This window comes from Physella acuta, unplaced genomic scaffold (assembly GCF_028476545.2).
Source record: "Physella acuta isolate Inbredline_101_S28 unplaced genomic scaffold, ASM2847654v3 ptg000688l, whole genome shotgun sequence".
In the NCBI taxonomy this organism is placed as follows: domain Eukaryota; kingdom Metazoa; phylum Mollusca; class Gastropoda; family Physidae; genus Physella; species Physella acuta.
In genome coordinates this window covers 116338-132283 of record NW_026732207.1, presented here as the reverse complement: position 1 = coordinate 132283, position 15946 = coordinate 116338, and the positions used below count along the sequence as shown (strand labels likewise).

At 36.5% G+C, this 15946-nt stretch overlaps 1 protein-coding gene across 1 annotated transcript; it reads right to left on the bottom strand.

Annotated features, from left to right (window-relative positions):
* Positions 1-22: 22 nt before the first annotated feature.
* Positions 23-12141, bottom strand: LOC131949303 (rhodopsin-like). The gene is made up of 9 exons (XM_059311122.1): positions 11906-12141; positions 10897-11033; positions 8150-8370; positions 7636-7791; positions 7217-7489; positions 4942-5103; positions 2828-3010; positions 2457-2564; positions 23-260 (listed from the first exon to the last, which is right to left on the bottom strand). Exons 1-9 carry the CDS (start codon positions 12139-12141, stop codon positions 141-143), a joined length of 1596 nt encoding a protein of 531 aa, XP_059167105.1. The 3' UTR covers positions 23-140.
* Between the last annotated feature and the right edge of the window lie 3805 nt (positions 12142-15946).

Below are 15946 nucleotides of genomic sequence, written 5' to 3'. Positions count from 1 at the left end.
TTCACATTACTGTGGCCAGGATTTTAATAATAGTTTTCATTGTAGACCAAAATAGTTTAAAGTTTGGATTCTCTGCAGACTTAAAAGGTATGTGTTGATTATATTTTTAAGGTGTTTTTTTTCTTTTGTATGAGTTTATTCTAGTCGGCTTGGAAGGCCGTGTTTGTGTGGCAGCCGGAGACGTCAGCTTGGGTGGTGATGACGTTAGCGGGTGACGTAGGGGACGCTGCAGGTCCGGCAACTCCCATCGGTCGGTGAATCTGAGAATTGATGTAGAGCATGTTAGCGTTATTCTATGCAGAGGCCAAGCTATGGGGAGAGTGGGTTGGGAGGCCGCCCCGGGCGCCAATCCTAAGGAGGCGCCAAACGGGGTAGAAACAAAATTAAAACGCTTATTCTGTGCTGCATCACTTAATTATAAAGAGTATAAATTTAGAAATATACTGCTACTTGGCTTAACAGACTTATGTATCTGTTTTCTAAATCGATTATGAGACACTAAATGAAAACTGTTATTGGAAAGGGATTAGTAAAATGCGCGAAAAACCTTTCCAATAGGATGGGGGTGCGTTTTTTTTGCCAACTTGAGTAACTAAATATAAGGAGGGGGCGCAAAATTGATAGTTCGCCCCGAGCCCCGGAATATATATATATATATATATATATATATATATATATATATATATATATATATATATATATATATATATATATATATATATATATATATATATATATATATATATATATATAGATATATATAGATATATATAGATATATATATATATATATATATATATATATATATATATAGCCGATTTATTTTTTCACCAGCCGAAATAATGCACATAAGCCATCCATTCCGTAACAGGATACGCAATTTCACAATAAGTTTTAATTACATTTTAATAGAATTCTAGCTACTTATCCAAATATATAAAAATCTATATTATGCGCACTTCTCTCTCTCTCTCCCTCTCTCTCTTTCTCTGTCCGCAATATTTTTGGGCAACGTCGTCAGCATGTTCAGCGAACTATTTCATTCAAATTTGATTTAGATCTACTAATTAAGACGTACGCCAATAATGAGTTTCTATACTAAACTATTTCAAGCCTTGATTATTTTTTATAAATCTTTGTTTGCTTATCTATGGAATTTGCTAATTTGGGATAAAGTATCATTTGAAATAATAGGGCCTATTCGCGTAACTTAAGTTTCCTAAATACACAATTTTTTCAGCTTCTATGCTAAGGTGCCTAAATAGCTGGGATGATAGTGTAATGGTTACCATGCGGATGGTACGGGTTCGAGACATACTAAGTCACCTTAAATAATTTTTTTTATTTTTTGTTCTTTAGATGTGAATAATAAAGTTGCCTATCGGGACTTGGCGGGACATGAGGCAGGTGAAGTAGAGTTCACTTGTTTCTGTCTCCTCAGCATATGAAGCGATAGTGTAGTCAGACCCATGCTCAGCCGAAATAGTTGTTTTTAAAAGACTAAAGCAATATAACTACCATTGAACAGCCGGGTTTTTTACAAAATCATTTAAGTCTCTTAATTTTAAGTCTCTTAATTAACGTGTGCATTTAATATGGTGTTGTGTTGACTAATAATGTATATAATTTTGTTTTTATTTTTCTGATAGCTATTTGTAGTCTATGTTATTTTTAAATGTGTTGAATTTTTAGCTATTTAGTTATTTCTTTGCTTTGTCACTAATATCGTTAAACATAGCGTTTTGACCAATAACTTTTTTTATAAAACATTTATCTCAAACAAGTATAACATAAAAATATATAAGCCTATAATTCACGTGTAACGGGTACCGACGGCTAGTAGTAAATAGACCTTTTGCCTGTGGTAATAGGCCGACTAGTTATAAGTTTAAATTAGCTTATCAACAAAATTAAATATGTGTTAATGTTGTTGTTTATTTTATTTTTTTTTTTGCATCCCAATTCACCTATTTAATAGGCCTATAATGTTTATTTTTACATTCCTATTTTACATTCTAGCGGTAGAGAGATATACTGCTAACTCACAAGTGTCGAGTTTGAATCCGGGTTCAAATCAGTAGAACGTCCCTGACTCCAGCATAGTGCTGACAATATCATCCCCTTGTATGCTGCGATAATTGAAACAGATGAACTCTACTTCATCTACCTCATTTGTCATAAACACAGACGGGAAAATAAGATGATGCGCCTGTCGAGAATTCAAACTTTTTGAAGAAAAAAAAGTTTTTAAAAAAATGGATCTATGAATTATTCAAAAGATAAATGAATTCATTGCTGCTATATCTGTGTATTACGCGGTGATCTGATCTATGACTGATACAGAAATATCTATTCGCATAGGGTGGGCTGGAGCACCAGAGTGTTCTGCTATTGCTGTGTATTATCCTCGTAGGGGTAAGGAACTAGTGAGGGCAGTAACGTCTTGAGCGAGCTACCTGACCGTTAACGTTGTTCATTATCCCTTGTGAGATGGCGTAGATCATCTGTTGCATCTGTTGTGGGTCTTGTCCTGCCATCATCTGGGGGGCGGGATACGTCGGTATCTGTTGGAAACAGAGAAACTGCGCATAAACTATTTAAAGATGATAGTAATAGCTTCTTCCCCTTCGTTCTTAACTGTAATATTGGAGATTTCCTTAACACAATTAAGTATTACATGTCAACATGATATGCGACATGTGGCTCGTTAACTTCGACCAGCCAGCTTTTATTTCGGGATTTGCTTTCATTGTTTCACTTTTGAACATCTTCACTCTCTAAACAACTCCCGTGGCACCACGTACGTAACAGACAACGGTGAACCAACCTGCGGACCGCCGTTCTGGGCAGCAGCCATGGCGCCAGCTAACGCCTGCATGATGTCCTTGACTAGAGCCGAGTTGTCCTGCTGAGCCTGGGCGCTACTCCTGGCTGCGATGTTCTTCATCTTCATGCCGGCTCTGGCGGCTGGCTCCGGCTCGTCAGCCACGTCACTGTCCAAGTTGCTGATCTGAGGTTATTTTTGTTTTTTGAGTGTTCATTAGTTTGTTAGTTTGAAAACAAAAATTATTAAATTATTAACTTTTATTCAACATTTATTTTACTTGGTAGTTTTTTTTATCATGTGCATTGATTGTTTATTTTTAAAAATTATGTAAATCAATTTTAAATAATTTGTTTTGTAATTTTAAAATAAAATAAAAATATTTCCGCCAAAAAATGTATAAGATATAACTGGCACTTTGCTTAATGAAGCATTAATAAAAGTTATTTCTAGTACAAAATACCCTTATTTATTATTTCAATGTTTTATTTAAATTGTTGTGTTTTTGTCGCCATAGATAGAAACGGGCGAGTGAAATAATTTCAAGCATTTCTAACTGACCAATTCGTTTCAAACTTTGCACTTGGGGGTCATGATCCGATGACAATACAATCTTGACTTAATGGACCAAAGCGAGAATAGTCTCAAAGGTATTGGAGGGGCTCATTAAATGTTTTTAAAATCATGCACGGTGTAATTAAAATTAATACAATTATAAAATCCTGACTGCTTCGTTTTTTCGGACTGTAAAAAAGAGTGTATGTATTTGACATTTTAGTGGGGGGGGGTTGTAATTAAACATAATTTACAAAAAGGGCAAAAGCAGTTTGGTTTTCACGTGGTAATGGCGACATAAACAATGACATCCTGCTATTCGATAGGCTAGCAGTAATTTTAGTATAAAAAATGTAAGCGAAAATAACAGAACTAGATCATGTTGTTTAAAATACCATAATGTTATTTAAAAACTTTATCTGCAAAGTTTTGTAAACAAATAACTATCGATCACGGAGTTCTTGTACAGGCAATCAATGTTTGTTTCACGGAAGTAAATCATCGTGTTCTAACTTAGGCTTGATGAAAATAAAAGAAATATAGCTTTAAAATAAATAAAAAATTTCGAGTTCCCTGGATTTTCAAGTTGTATAAAATTGATTCTAAAAAAAATATTAAGTTTCTGAATTATTTTTAGACTGAAGATTTTTATTTTTATAATTATTTTTACAGCCACCATGAAGTCAAAATAAAAATATTTTTAAACGAATTTTGTCCATGTCAACAATGAGATGGAATGACTCTCGTCAACTCGATGGCCTCCATCGGATGACTAATTAATGTGTATGAATTTATTAAAATTTGTAAATATTAGTAGGGTGACTTACTACTTTTCCTCATTATTATACGTGCATTTGGTGTCCAATAATTTTTATTCATGATACTATTTTGTATTAAAAATGTTGAAGTACTAAAACAAATTGCATATAAAACGTTATAATAAAAAGCTTTTATGTAATGGTGCAATAAAAAAGGAGAAAAAAAATATTTTTTTCAAATATATATAATAATACACTACTCTTTAAATAACTATACACAAACGTGTGGGTCTCTCTCTGGATATTATAAAAGTATCCAATAGATAATATAGTGACCATACTTTTCTTTATAGTTATTTACATAGCTGTGTAATATTATATATTTAAAGAAAAGCAAATATTTTATCCTTTTCAGTGCATTATTACATAAAAGCTTGTTATTAAAAAGTTTTATATGCATTTGTTTTCTGAAATATGCCCGTAAGATTAAAGCTAATGATAATATAGTATTGGACGTTAAATATTTTACATCGCGAATCCCATCCCTCTTTATCTTTTCCAACGAGGTAAGCCCTAAGAGGATTTAACAGTAAAAGTTTTTTTTTTTTTTATAATGGTGCTGATAGACTTTTAATCGCAATACAAATATCGTAAATTTTACAGGGGTTTTTCTTCACTATCTGAAAGAGTAACAAATTTCAATGTTTCTTTAAAATATATATTTAAAAAGCCAACATCATAATTATAAGAATTGTTTTAAAAAGAAGCAACTAACGGAACTGGTGGTGCTGACGTCATACTGACCTCGCTCATCTGGCTCTGGGTGCCGCCGACTGCCGCGCTGTTGACGCTGTCCATCCGGTTCATCTTCGACTTGGTTTCGATCGCCGCCGCCGACACAGTCTCTTTTTCTTTTTCCGAGAAACCGCAGCAGCAGAGTATCCATGGAAACCGTTTGTTTAGTGCCTACAAGAAATAACCCATGGAAACCGCTTAAGTAGTATCTACAATAATTGTAGTATCCATGAAAACCGTTTGTTTGGTGTCTACAACAAAGAATCTACGGAAACCGTTTCAGTTTTGTCAACAATAATGGTAGTATCCATGGGAACCGTGCCTACACAAACTAAGTATCCATGGGGAAAATTAATCAATGAATCCGATACTGAAATAGATTTGATTATATTTTCAGAAGAAAAAAAATCTATTTCCTTACAGAAGTAACATAACCAATTGGTAATTTTTAATAATCATTCTAGCTTGCTTTCGTAAACTAAATTGTGGTGAGATCAGCTTAAGTGTGATGTCATATATTTATTTTTTATTTATTTTTTTTGGGGGGGGGGGGGGTATTCTTTTTTTTTAAATATTGGGATGGGGGTGGAGAGGGGGAAATATCACCAAAAACAACCAATTGTCCTTAACCAAATAAATGAGGAAATATTATTGCTTATCTCTTTACTAATTAAATTGATTTTGACAAAAATAGTATAAATCGTCAAATAATATTTTTTAACAAATTCATATTTTTACTTCCTCGTATACGAAGTATAGAGGAAGTATTGTAATCGTGCAAAAAATCGAAATCGAGATTTTCAAAAATCTCGACGTATCTATTGGATAGCTTTACTAATATTTAGGAAGAGACCCACGCTTTTCTTTATAGTTATTTAAATAGTAGTGTATTATTTATTTTCTACTTTTTAGTGCACTATTACATAAAAGCTTGTTATTAAAACGTTTTCTATGAAAACAATTTTTAGTAGGCTACTTTACATGTTTTATTTACACTAGAGTTGCATGACTAAAAACCATTGCGCACCTATCGAACGTGATGACTCGTGTCTAATAGAGCGGATTAGTTTGATGAGACAGCCTACTAATTTGGACAAAAATTTAATAATTCATAAAAAAATTAATCAGGCAACCAACTCAGTCAAATTAAATCTCATGTTGCATTGTCTTCATGTCTTGACCTAGTGCCAACGTTGAAACAAATCTGTCGGTTAGAAGTGTCCGAAATTTCGCTCGGGCGTTTCGATCTAGACAGACAGACTGTAAAAAATCATGTCTATTGTAAAAAAAAAAATTTCATAATAAACGTTTTAATAACAAGCTTTTATGTACTAATACACTAAAAAGTAGAAAATAAATTTTAGACTACTATTTAAATAACTATAAAGAAAAGCGTGGGTCACTTTAGTATCTATTGGATACCTTTACTAATGTTTAGGAAGAGACCCACGCTATTCTTTATAGTTATTTAAATAGTAGTGTTAATTTATTTTCTACTTTTTAGTGTCTAATAGAGCGGATTAGTTCGATAGAAATGCCTACTAATTTGGTCCAAATTTTAATTAATTCATAAAAAATTAATTAGGCATCCAATTAAGTCAGATTTGATTTCAGATTGCATTGTCTTCATGTCTTGACCCACGTGCCCAGTGTGAACCGTATCGGTCAAGTAGCAGTGTCCGAATTTTCACTCCGGCGTTTCGATCTAGACAGACTGACGACTTACGACAGACTGACGACTGACGACTGGCGACAGAAGAAGTGAGTTAAATAAAAGCTTGTAATAAAAGCTTGTAATCATGTCTATTACCCGAGTTGTAGTGTTATATAAGAATATTCGAGAAAGGTTAGGGGAGTTCACTACCGGTTTATTTTTAAAAAGCCAGTGTAAAATATTTCTAATGCCAAAATATAACTAAACTTTGCTCAAACCTCCTTCTCTCATCACTGTTGACACACATCATCATGAAAGTCGACCCCCCCCCCCCCCACCACACACACACACCCCTCCTACCACCACCACCATCACTAAGCTGTCGAATTTTACATCTCTGAATTTGGGGATACACAATCTTATCTAGTTAAATTTGGGGTGAAAACGTACCTCCCTTAACTTGGGGTAACACAAAAGTAACTGTCTAAAGTTATGCTGACTCAAACTTACCTCCCTAACCTTTGGGTGATACGAACTTACCTTCCTAAACTTGGGGTGACACAAACTTACCTCCCTAATCATGTGGTGACACAAACTTACCTCTCTAAACTTAGGGTGACACAAACTTACCTCCCTAAACTTGGGGTGAGACAGGGAGTAGATCAGCGGGTTGTGCATGGCCGAGGCCTTGGCAAACACGATGGGCAGCTCACACACGTAGGGCGTGACCAGCTCGGTGGGTCCAAACTGGGCGATGAGGACGATGGTGGCGTAGGGCGTCCAGGAGAGCAAGAACGAAGTGATAATGGTCATGGCGATCCGAGCAGTTTTCAGCTCCGCTTTCTGGGCGCTCTGACCTTGGCGGATTTCTGCATTCAGTTTTTTTGCCATCTGACCCATTTCCTATTTAGATGTGTAAATCACGTGATATTATCAAGAAATTATGCTGCTTGTTAATGTTGGGTGGCATTTGCTGGACTTCCTCACCCCACTATGAAAACCCTCCCCCCAAAATTTGCAACCGCGTACCAACACTCCCCTTCAGGTACCTTTTCGTGTCTAGCCACGGCTCTGTAGATGTGGAAATACGAGTAAAAGATGGTCATGACGGGGCAGGCGAACCCGAAGATGTACAGGCACAGGATAAATGACCGGAAGTAGTCGTTCTTTGTCAGGTAGTCGAACGCGCAGGAGGTCTGGAAACCCTGTGGAAGTCATCGGGCAGGTTAGGTGGAGGAGGAGTGGTGAGGTGGTGTTGTGTGGTGAGGTGTAGTTTTAGGGTTAGGTGGTGTTGTGTTGTATGATGGTGTTATTAGGGTGAGGTGGTGTTGTGTGGTATAGTGGACTATGTTGTATGGTTCGATTTTTAGGGTGAGGTATTTTATATAGGCGACTCTGTACGAATGCAGTTGACCATTTGTGCTTACCTCGGGTATGTAAGCACCCCAGCCAAACAGAGGAGGGATGGTCCAGGTAGTTGACCAGTTGTACTTACCTCGGGTATGTAAGCACCCCAGCCAAATAGAGGAGGGATAGTCCAGGTAGTTGACCAGTTGTACTTACCTCGGGTATGTAAGCACCCCAGCCAAACAGAGGAGGGATTGTCCAGGTAGTTGACCAGCACCAGACGAAGAGCAGCATGAAGAACGCTCGCTTGTAGCTCAGGGAACGGGACGCTTTTATTGGCCGGGCGATGACGTTGTAACGGTCCACAGCAATGACGGCAAGGGTGTTGATAGACATGAGACCAAAGATACCACCGACTAGACCATACAACTCACAGGCTGGTGGAGAGAAACAGAGATGTGATGGATATAAGACCAAAGATACCACCGACTAGACCATACTACTCACAGGCTGGTGGAGAGAAACAGAGATGTGATGGATATAAGGCTAACGATAGCACCGACTAGACCATACAACGCACAGGCTGGGGTTCAGACTTTTATGGCAATGTACAACAAGGTGATGGGTGGGGGGATACAAGTAGCGTACTCAAATGGGGAGCAGGGGGAGTGGCCGCTCCTCGTAAATCCATTTTAATGATTATAAAACAGATTGTGATGTGTTTATTGTTTTTGTTTTAATTGTGTGTATATTTCCTGACGCTTTTTTTTTGTTTGTTTAGTATGATAAACTGTTTTGTGTTGTCAGGCTACATGGTGTTTTGTTCTTTTGTTTTCTACAGAGTAATGTTTGAATGTATTTTACACCGTAGGGCAGCAATGACATACAACTAATTATATATATATATATATATATATATATATATATATATATATATATATATATATATATATATATATATATATATATATATAACGCCTTTTTCTTGCTTTGCCGCTCCCCCTAGTTCAAAAACCAAAAAATTTTTAGTTTATTTTCTAATTTTCAGTATATTTTTTTAAACGTGTTATTATAGAGCTTTTTTGTTTTATTTTTCACTTTTTATTTATTCATAAGAAATCTGCACTCATCGGCTTTAACAGAAAATATTTGCGTAAACATCCGCCCAGTATCTCTAGTAAAAATCTACCTTCCCCTCATAAGCTTAGCGAAAAACTGTTTACGTTTTCGGTTAGCTGTTTAGCAATCGGTAGTATTTAATCTTACCTTTTATTATTGAATTTAGGAATCTTTTAACTATCGTTCAATGACTTATTATGTCTTATTATATTACAAACGAGATATTCTTGCATTGTCATCTAAAACAAATATGCCTGAAAAGTTTGAACAAAATAACTGCATAAAAAGTCGTCAAAATGGAGTCACAAGATTTGCCACAAACTCACAATCGTACATTGTGAGCTAAGTAGAACATTGTAATAAAACATTTTTTTTAAAAAACCTATAATATAAACAATCTTTAAAAATGTGCTGAAAAGGAGAAATAAAACTAATTTGCTTTCTTCAAATAAACGTGTTGGTCGCTTGAATATGTAAAAGACCTCATGAGCGACCAAAGTTTTTATTTAAAAAAGCAAATTGGTTTTATTTTCTTATTTCAGTGCATTTAAAAGCCTGTTTTATAAAAGTTCTTTTTTTAATGTTTGTTTTATGTTCATCTTTTTACAATCTTTTATTTAACTAACTTCCTCTGTCGTCAGTCTGTCGTCAGTCTGTCGTCAGTCTGTCTGTTTAGATCGAAACACCCGAGCGAAATTGCAGGCACTTCTAGCTGACAGATACTGTTTTTGTAGTTGGTATGTGGGTCAAGACATGAAGACAATACAAAATGACATTAAAAATTTGACTTAATTAGTTGCCTAAATAATTTTTTATGAAGTAGTTAAAATGTTGTCCAAATTAGTAGGATGTCTCATCCATTTATTCCGCGCTATTAGACACGCGTCATCACGTTCAATAGGTGCGCAATGGTTTTTAGTCATGCAACTCTAGTGTAAATAAAACATGTAAAGTACTAAAAAGATTTCATTAAAAATGTTTTAATAACAAGCTTTCATGTAATAATGCACTAAAAAGTAGAAAATAAATTATACACTGCTATTTAAATAACTATAAAGAAAAGCGTGGGTCTCTTCCTAAATATTAGTAAAGGTATCCAATCGATACTAAAGTGGCCCACGCTTTTCTTTATAGTTATTTAAATAGTAGTGTATAATTTATTTTCTACTTTTTAGAGCATTATTACATAAAAGCTTGTTATTAAAACGTATTTTATGAAAAAATATTATTAATTCAGAATTTATGAAGTTGACACTACTTTGGATACGATTAAAAATATTTGCTTTAAAATACGATCAGTTGCTTGCGATATCAGAAAAACGATTATCTATCCTGTTCTCGGATGTTAAAGCGCCCACACCCTCGTGATTAACAGTTCACGAACGACAGCTATTTTTTTTTTAAATAGATATTGCTGCATTGTCGTTGAAGGCGAATGCATCTGGAAAATTTGGACGAAATCGCTGCATTAAAAATTGGTCGAAAATGAGTTAAGAGGTTTGCCACAAACCCACAAACGAATGTTGTGAACCAAGTAATAGCTTGTAAAAATCCATAAACTCACCAAGAAAATATGAACTAGCTAAAATACATCGGCTGACTAACACAGCAAAATATTTGAACTCACCAATTGTTTGAACACCAATTGTTGAGTGAAATATATGAACTCACTAACAAAAGTGCACCAAATGACCACCAAAATATATGAATTCACTAACAAACGTGCACCAACTGACCAGCAAAATATATGAACTCACTAGCAAACGTGCATCAATTGACCAGCAAAATATATGAACTCACTAGCAAACGTGCACCAATAGACCAGCACAAAGACACGTTCTCACCAACTTTCCCGAAGATCCACCGTTTGCTGAAGCAGGAGATGGTCATGAGAGGAAAGCCTTGAATGACTGAGAAGATGAAGTCGCTCATGCTGAGGTTCACGACGAACATGTTCGATGGAGTTCGCAAAGATTTCGTGCTGTGAAAAACAGAGAAACTCACCATATAAGAATGTACATGTGTCTGGATGACAAAATGTTAATGTTTTGAATAGATAATTAAATAATGTTCCAAAAAGTATTTTTATAAATGTAGATTCAATTTGACCTTGGCTTATAGGTCTCCCGTTGTATGGACAACCGATTTTAGCTGATTATCCATTGATTTATCAGTGGCGTCACTGCTAGGGGTGCCACACCTTGCGGTAACCCAGGGTGTCATTTACTTCGCCAACGACTATATTGTACTAAATTTAAAAGCAGCAGTTTTTTGTTTTCCCATCCTAGATGGTGTCTTCGGGTGCCTAATGACGTATACAAATTTAATTTAAACAAATTGGAAAAGCAGATCTTATCATAAAAATTAGCTAGATTTAGTTGCGCTCCCCCCCCCCCCCCCCCCTTAAATGTCATCCGGTTTGTACGCATTTTTCTGTTTGGGCATTTTTTTTTCCGCTGGGCAGTTTCCCGTATGCGTATTTTTTTCTGGGAGCCGACTACGTTACATTTGACAAAACTCCTAGTTAATATTCACCTAAGTCTAAATCCTATTTTCCCCGATCGTGAGAGAACAAACTAAAATTTACCGTGTGGTCGTCGTTGATTTGTTCGCTTGTTGTATTAAAAAATATTTCTGATTTTAAAATTAACTTTTTTGGACGTAGAAAGAACGGATACTTTTTTTTTCTTTTACATTAACTTAAGTTTCGAAGATGTAGAAATAAACTGAACTTAACTCACGCCCCAAAGATGTAGAAGTAAACTTTGCTTAACTCAGGTCCAAAAGATGTAAAAATAAACTTAGCTTAACTCACCCCCCAAAGATGTAGAAATAACATTTTTAAAAACTTACGTTCCAAAGATGTACATGACCAAGACGTTGCCCAGCGAGCCGAAGATGCTGACGAAGGTGATGAAGATGCCCATGGAGTAATGCCAGGCTGGGGAAATTAGGCCGTACTGGTACCAGTGGGGGTGGATGAAGAGGTCGTACGTGTCGTATACATGTGTTGTCCCGTTGCTTTCGGACGACGGTGACGTCATCGGGTAGTCCGTGCGGGCGGTCATCTCTACTGCTGCTGACGTCATGTTGTAGGGGCAGAATGAGTTTCAGGGTCTGAAAGTAGAGGAAAAAAGTTGACTCATCAAGTCCAGAATGGGGCAACTAAATGGGCCAGTGAGACATTGAGCTAAGTCAACTTAACTATCACGCCCGCGTCAATATAAGATGTACAGAGATGTGCATGCATGATCCACGTTTGATGATTTTTGACGTACCATCCCGCGATATATTTCTTGGATCTTAATAGAGTTTGCCCACGCTACGCCCAGACGCCCAGCATGCATTATACTAGTCTTGAGTGTACGTTAGTCACCCTCCGTAATAGTGAGGTGTCAGGAGCTTTGCGGTGCGCTCTGAGGAGTCACTAGCTACACTACCACAGGGTTTGGTTTAATAATAAAATGTCGTCCCTATTGTATGGTGCTGTTTAAAACGAATGTATGCTAAAAGGAGAGCCCGGGTGCCATATCGCACACTTTTGGGGCGAATGTGACGCACATGATTTGAGTTAGTGAGCAATTATAGTACCTCATTATATTGTATGTATCGTAGTGTATTACATTCTTTAGCAAGAACGTAGGCGCCATAGTGCTCAACGGGAAACCTGAGGCGCCCAATCAAACCCTGCCGTGGCGACGGAGTACAGGCCTGATTCGATTTAGTGAACGATTATAGTAGCCCATCGTATCCATAATTTTTCGCACGTTTTATAACGAACGTAGGATTACTGGGAGCCCGAGGCGCCAAATCGCACACTATCGGGGTGCCGGAGGAACGGTCTGATATGATTCGGTGAACTAGTATAGTAGCTAATCGTATTCGTAGTATAATGCATTCTCTGAACCGAACGTTGGCGCCATAGTAGTCAAGGAGGAGTCCAGGGCGCCAAATCAAACCCACTTGGGGTGCCGGAGGACGGGCCTATTTTGATTTAGTGAACGATTATAGTAGCCCATCGTATCTATAGTGTATTGCACTTTTTTAAACAAATGTAGGCGCCACAGTGCTAACTGGAGAGTCCGGGTGCCAAATCTCATCTTTTTGTGCCTCCGGAGGACGGGTCTGCTTTGATTAAGTGAATAATTATAGTAGTCCATCGTATTAATAGTGTATTGCATTCTTTAAAACGAACATAGGCTCCATCGTGTTCACTGGTTAGCCCAGGGCTCCAAATCATGCCCTGTCGTGGCTCCGGGGACTGGCTTGATTCGATTTAGCGAACAATTATAGTAGTCCATTTTCTAAATGAGCTAAACCCGGACGTAACAACTGGTGGCCAGTATTAAACAAGTAGAGCTATCGCCATCACAGAACGTCGCCATCATAGGACGTATCGATAGTGTATCGCACTTTTTTAAACGAAAGTAGACGTCATAGTTCTCATGGGAAAGCCCGGGGTGCCTAATCGCACCCAGCCCTTCGAAATTTTGATTTAATTTTTAGCGCAATTTCCATTCTGGAGAATTGCGATTATTAACTCGTCATTTCTGGGAATGGATGGATGTCCGCAGCTTTAAGTCGTATCTCCTCCTCAACGAAGCAATATCGAGGACTAGTTCCAAAGCAAATATGTTAAGCAAGTTCCAAGGATAATTGTGGGCCAAAAAAAAAATCCAGGAATTCCTTCCTGGATTTCCCGGAAAAGCCAAAAAACCTCGAACAAATGCCGTTTTTGCTCCATTTCTCGGCAACCAGACCACTTAGCGACTTGAAACATTTACCAATCGATTCCTGCCATAATTTAGACCAATAATGCCGAAGAAAGTTTTCAAAAATATCCTTTCGTTCGGTCACAAACAATTAATTAAGAACATTTAAACTGAGCATCTTGTAGGCCTAGGATGATTTAAACTGAGCATCGTGTAGGAGTTTATATTTATAGGATGATATTTACAAAAAATTAAAAATTAAAAATTGTTATGGATAACATAAGGAAATTGCGCTTAAATTGTCATTAGACTTTTTTTTCTTTGAAGAAACCTTTCCATTGGGGTATTCTCAACAACTTCTCAAAGTTTCATTGCAATCGGTTGAAACGGATAGTAATTCATAAAAAGACAAACCTATAAAAAGATAGATATACTTTCATTTTAAATATTTTTAATATATTTTTTTTTAAAGTTCAGTTTCAATGGAAGTGGTAACGACGTCATTCATGCTTAGAGTAAAATGTACTGCAGTGTAAAGTTTCAACGCTGATCAACACGAGTGTATACTGTTTTCCTTTTAAATGTATAATCCAATATTTGAAGTATTTGAAGCAAACACAGACAATTTGAAACCAGTACATACAAAAAAAAATGTTATCTTTTATCGAGATTCTACATACATTTCAAATTTGGTATTGGTCTCTTTCTAAAACAGCTATGAAGATTTTGTTTACACTTCAGTCAAACCACGTGATTATGTCTTCAAGTCAGTACAGAAGCACCGAGCTATTGCACATTAGAAGGTTATTTTATTGGCTTATGATTTATTTCTTTTTGTTTTGATGAATGTGTGGTTGTCCTCATAATGCTTGACTGGATTCATCCAAATGAAAAACTAGCAATACTTTAATTAACCCTTTATCCACGAGTATCAGTTTACCAACACTACAATCGTTGGACGCACTTATGAGTTGTACACTGCTGGCCTAGTAAAGTTAAATCCTTGGCTGTTCTTTTGTTGACTGCACAATGACGTAATCCAAAAATTAAGCCATCATGGTTTCAATTAGTCCTGGGTCCACACGAAACAAATATTTTAAGATAGAAAAGATAGAATATTTGCAATACGAATATAAGTGATGTGTAAAAGTAGGGCAATTTTAGTAGTATAATAAATGCCTACAATAAGTCTAATTTCCCACAAAATGTTACCACTTAGAAAATGAAATCATTCACTCGTACATTGTCCTAATGCAGGAAAAAATTCGTAAGCAAAAACTAAATTAGGAAGAAAGTCCAATTACCGACAAAAAAGCGTTGGCTTAATGCCGTAACCAAAATGGCATGTACTGGACGCAGACCCTCACTCTCCTACCAGGCCCGTCAAAAGCCGCTCATCGCTGCACTTAGCTCTTTAAATAAACCAGCACCCCGGGGTATTATGGGAGGGTGGAGGCCATTCGTGACGTCTAAGTAAGGTGTGAAGTGAGTTGGGTCGCAAAGGCTGGGTGAGCTATTAAAGCATGAAGAAAGGGGGATTGATTATTGGCTTGTGGGAAAATGTTCCTTCAAAGGGCCAACAGTGAGTGCGCAAAAGTTAGGCTGGGTGCGCGATGCTATGAACCGAACTTGTGCTAGTTAATATGTAGCCTATCTCTAGGCTAAGTAATAAAGGCATGTGTTTGATAAATTAATACTAAAATGTGTAGTACTAATAAAAGATGAAAATTTATGCAATTTAAAAAAGACACGAACACCATCAAATTTATTTTTTTTAAAAACACAACATAAACTAAACTTTCAGTGTTATACTCGGACAACTAGTTATATGGTAGACTTACTATGGTAGTGTAAGGCAATCATTTGGTAACAATGTTATTATTATAAAGGTCATACAAAGCCAATAGTTTTACACATGCAAAATTAAATAAAGCTGACTTGGAAACTAAATTAACAAACCTTTTAAGGGCATGTATTACGATATCGTATGTCTAACCTTGCCTTGCTTCCATATGTTGTTTTGTTTAAATCCACAGACTTCAGCATTTTGGGATAGTTTAGTTTGTATTAGATTATCCAAAAGTGTAGCTTCATGTCTTTCACTTTAAAACTGTTTATAAGACCAAAACCTCGTTCGCAAACAGCGCTGGATGCAAATGTTAATTAACTTTGCCAGTAAGTT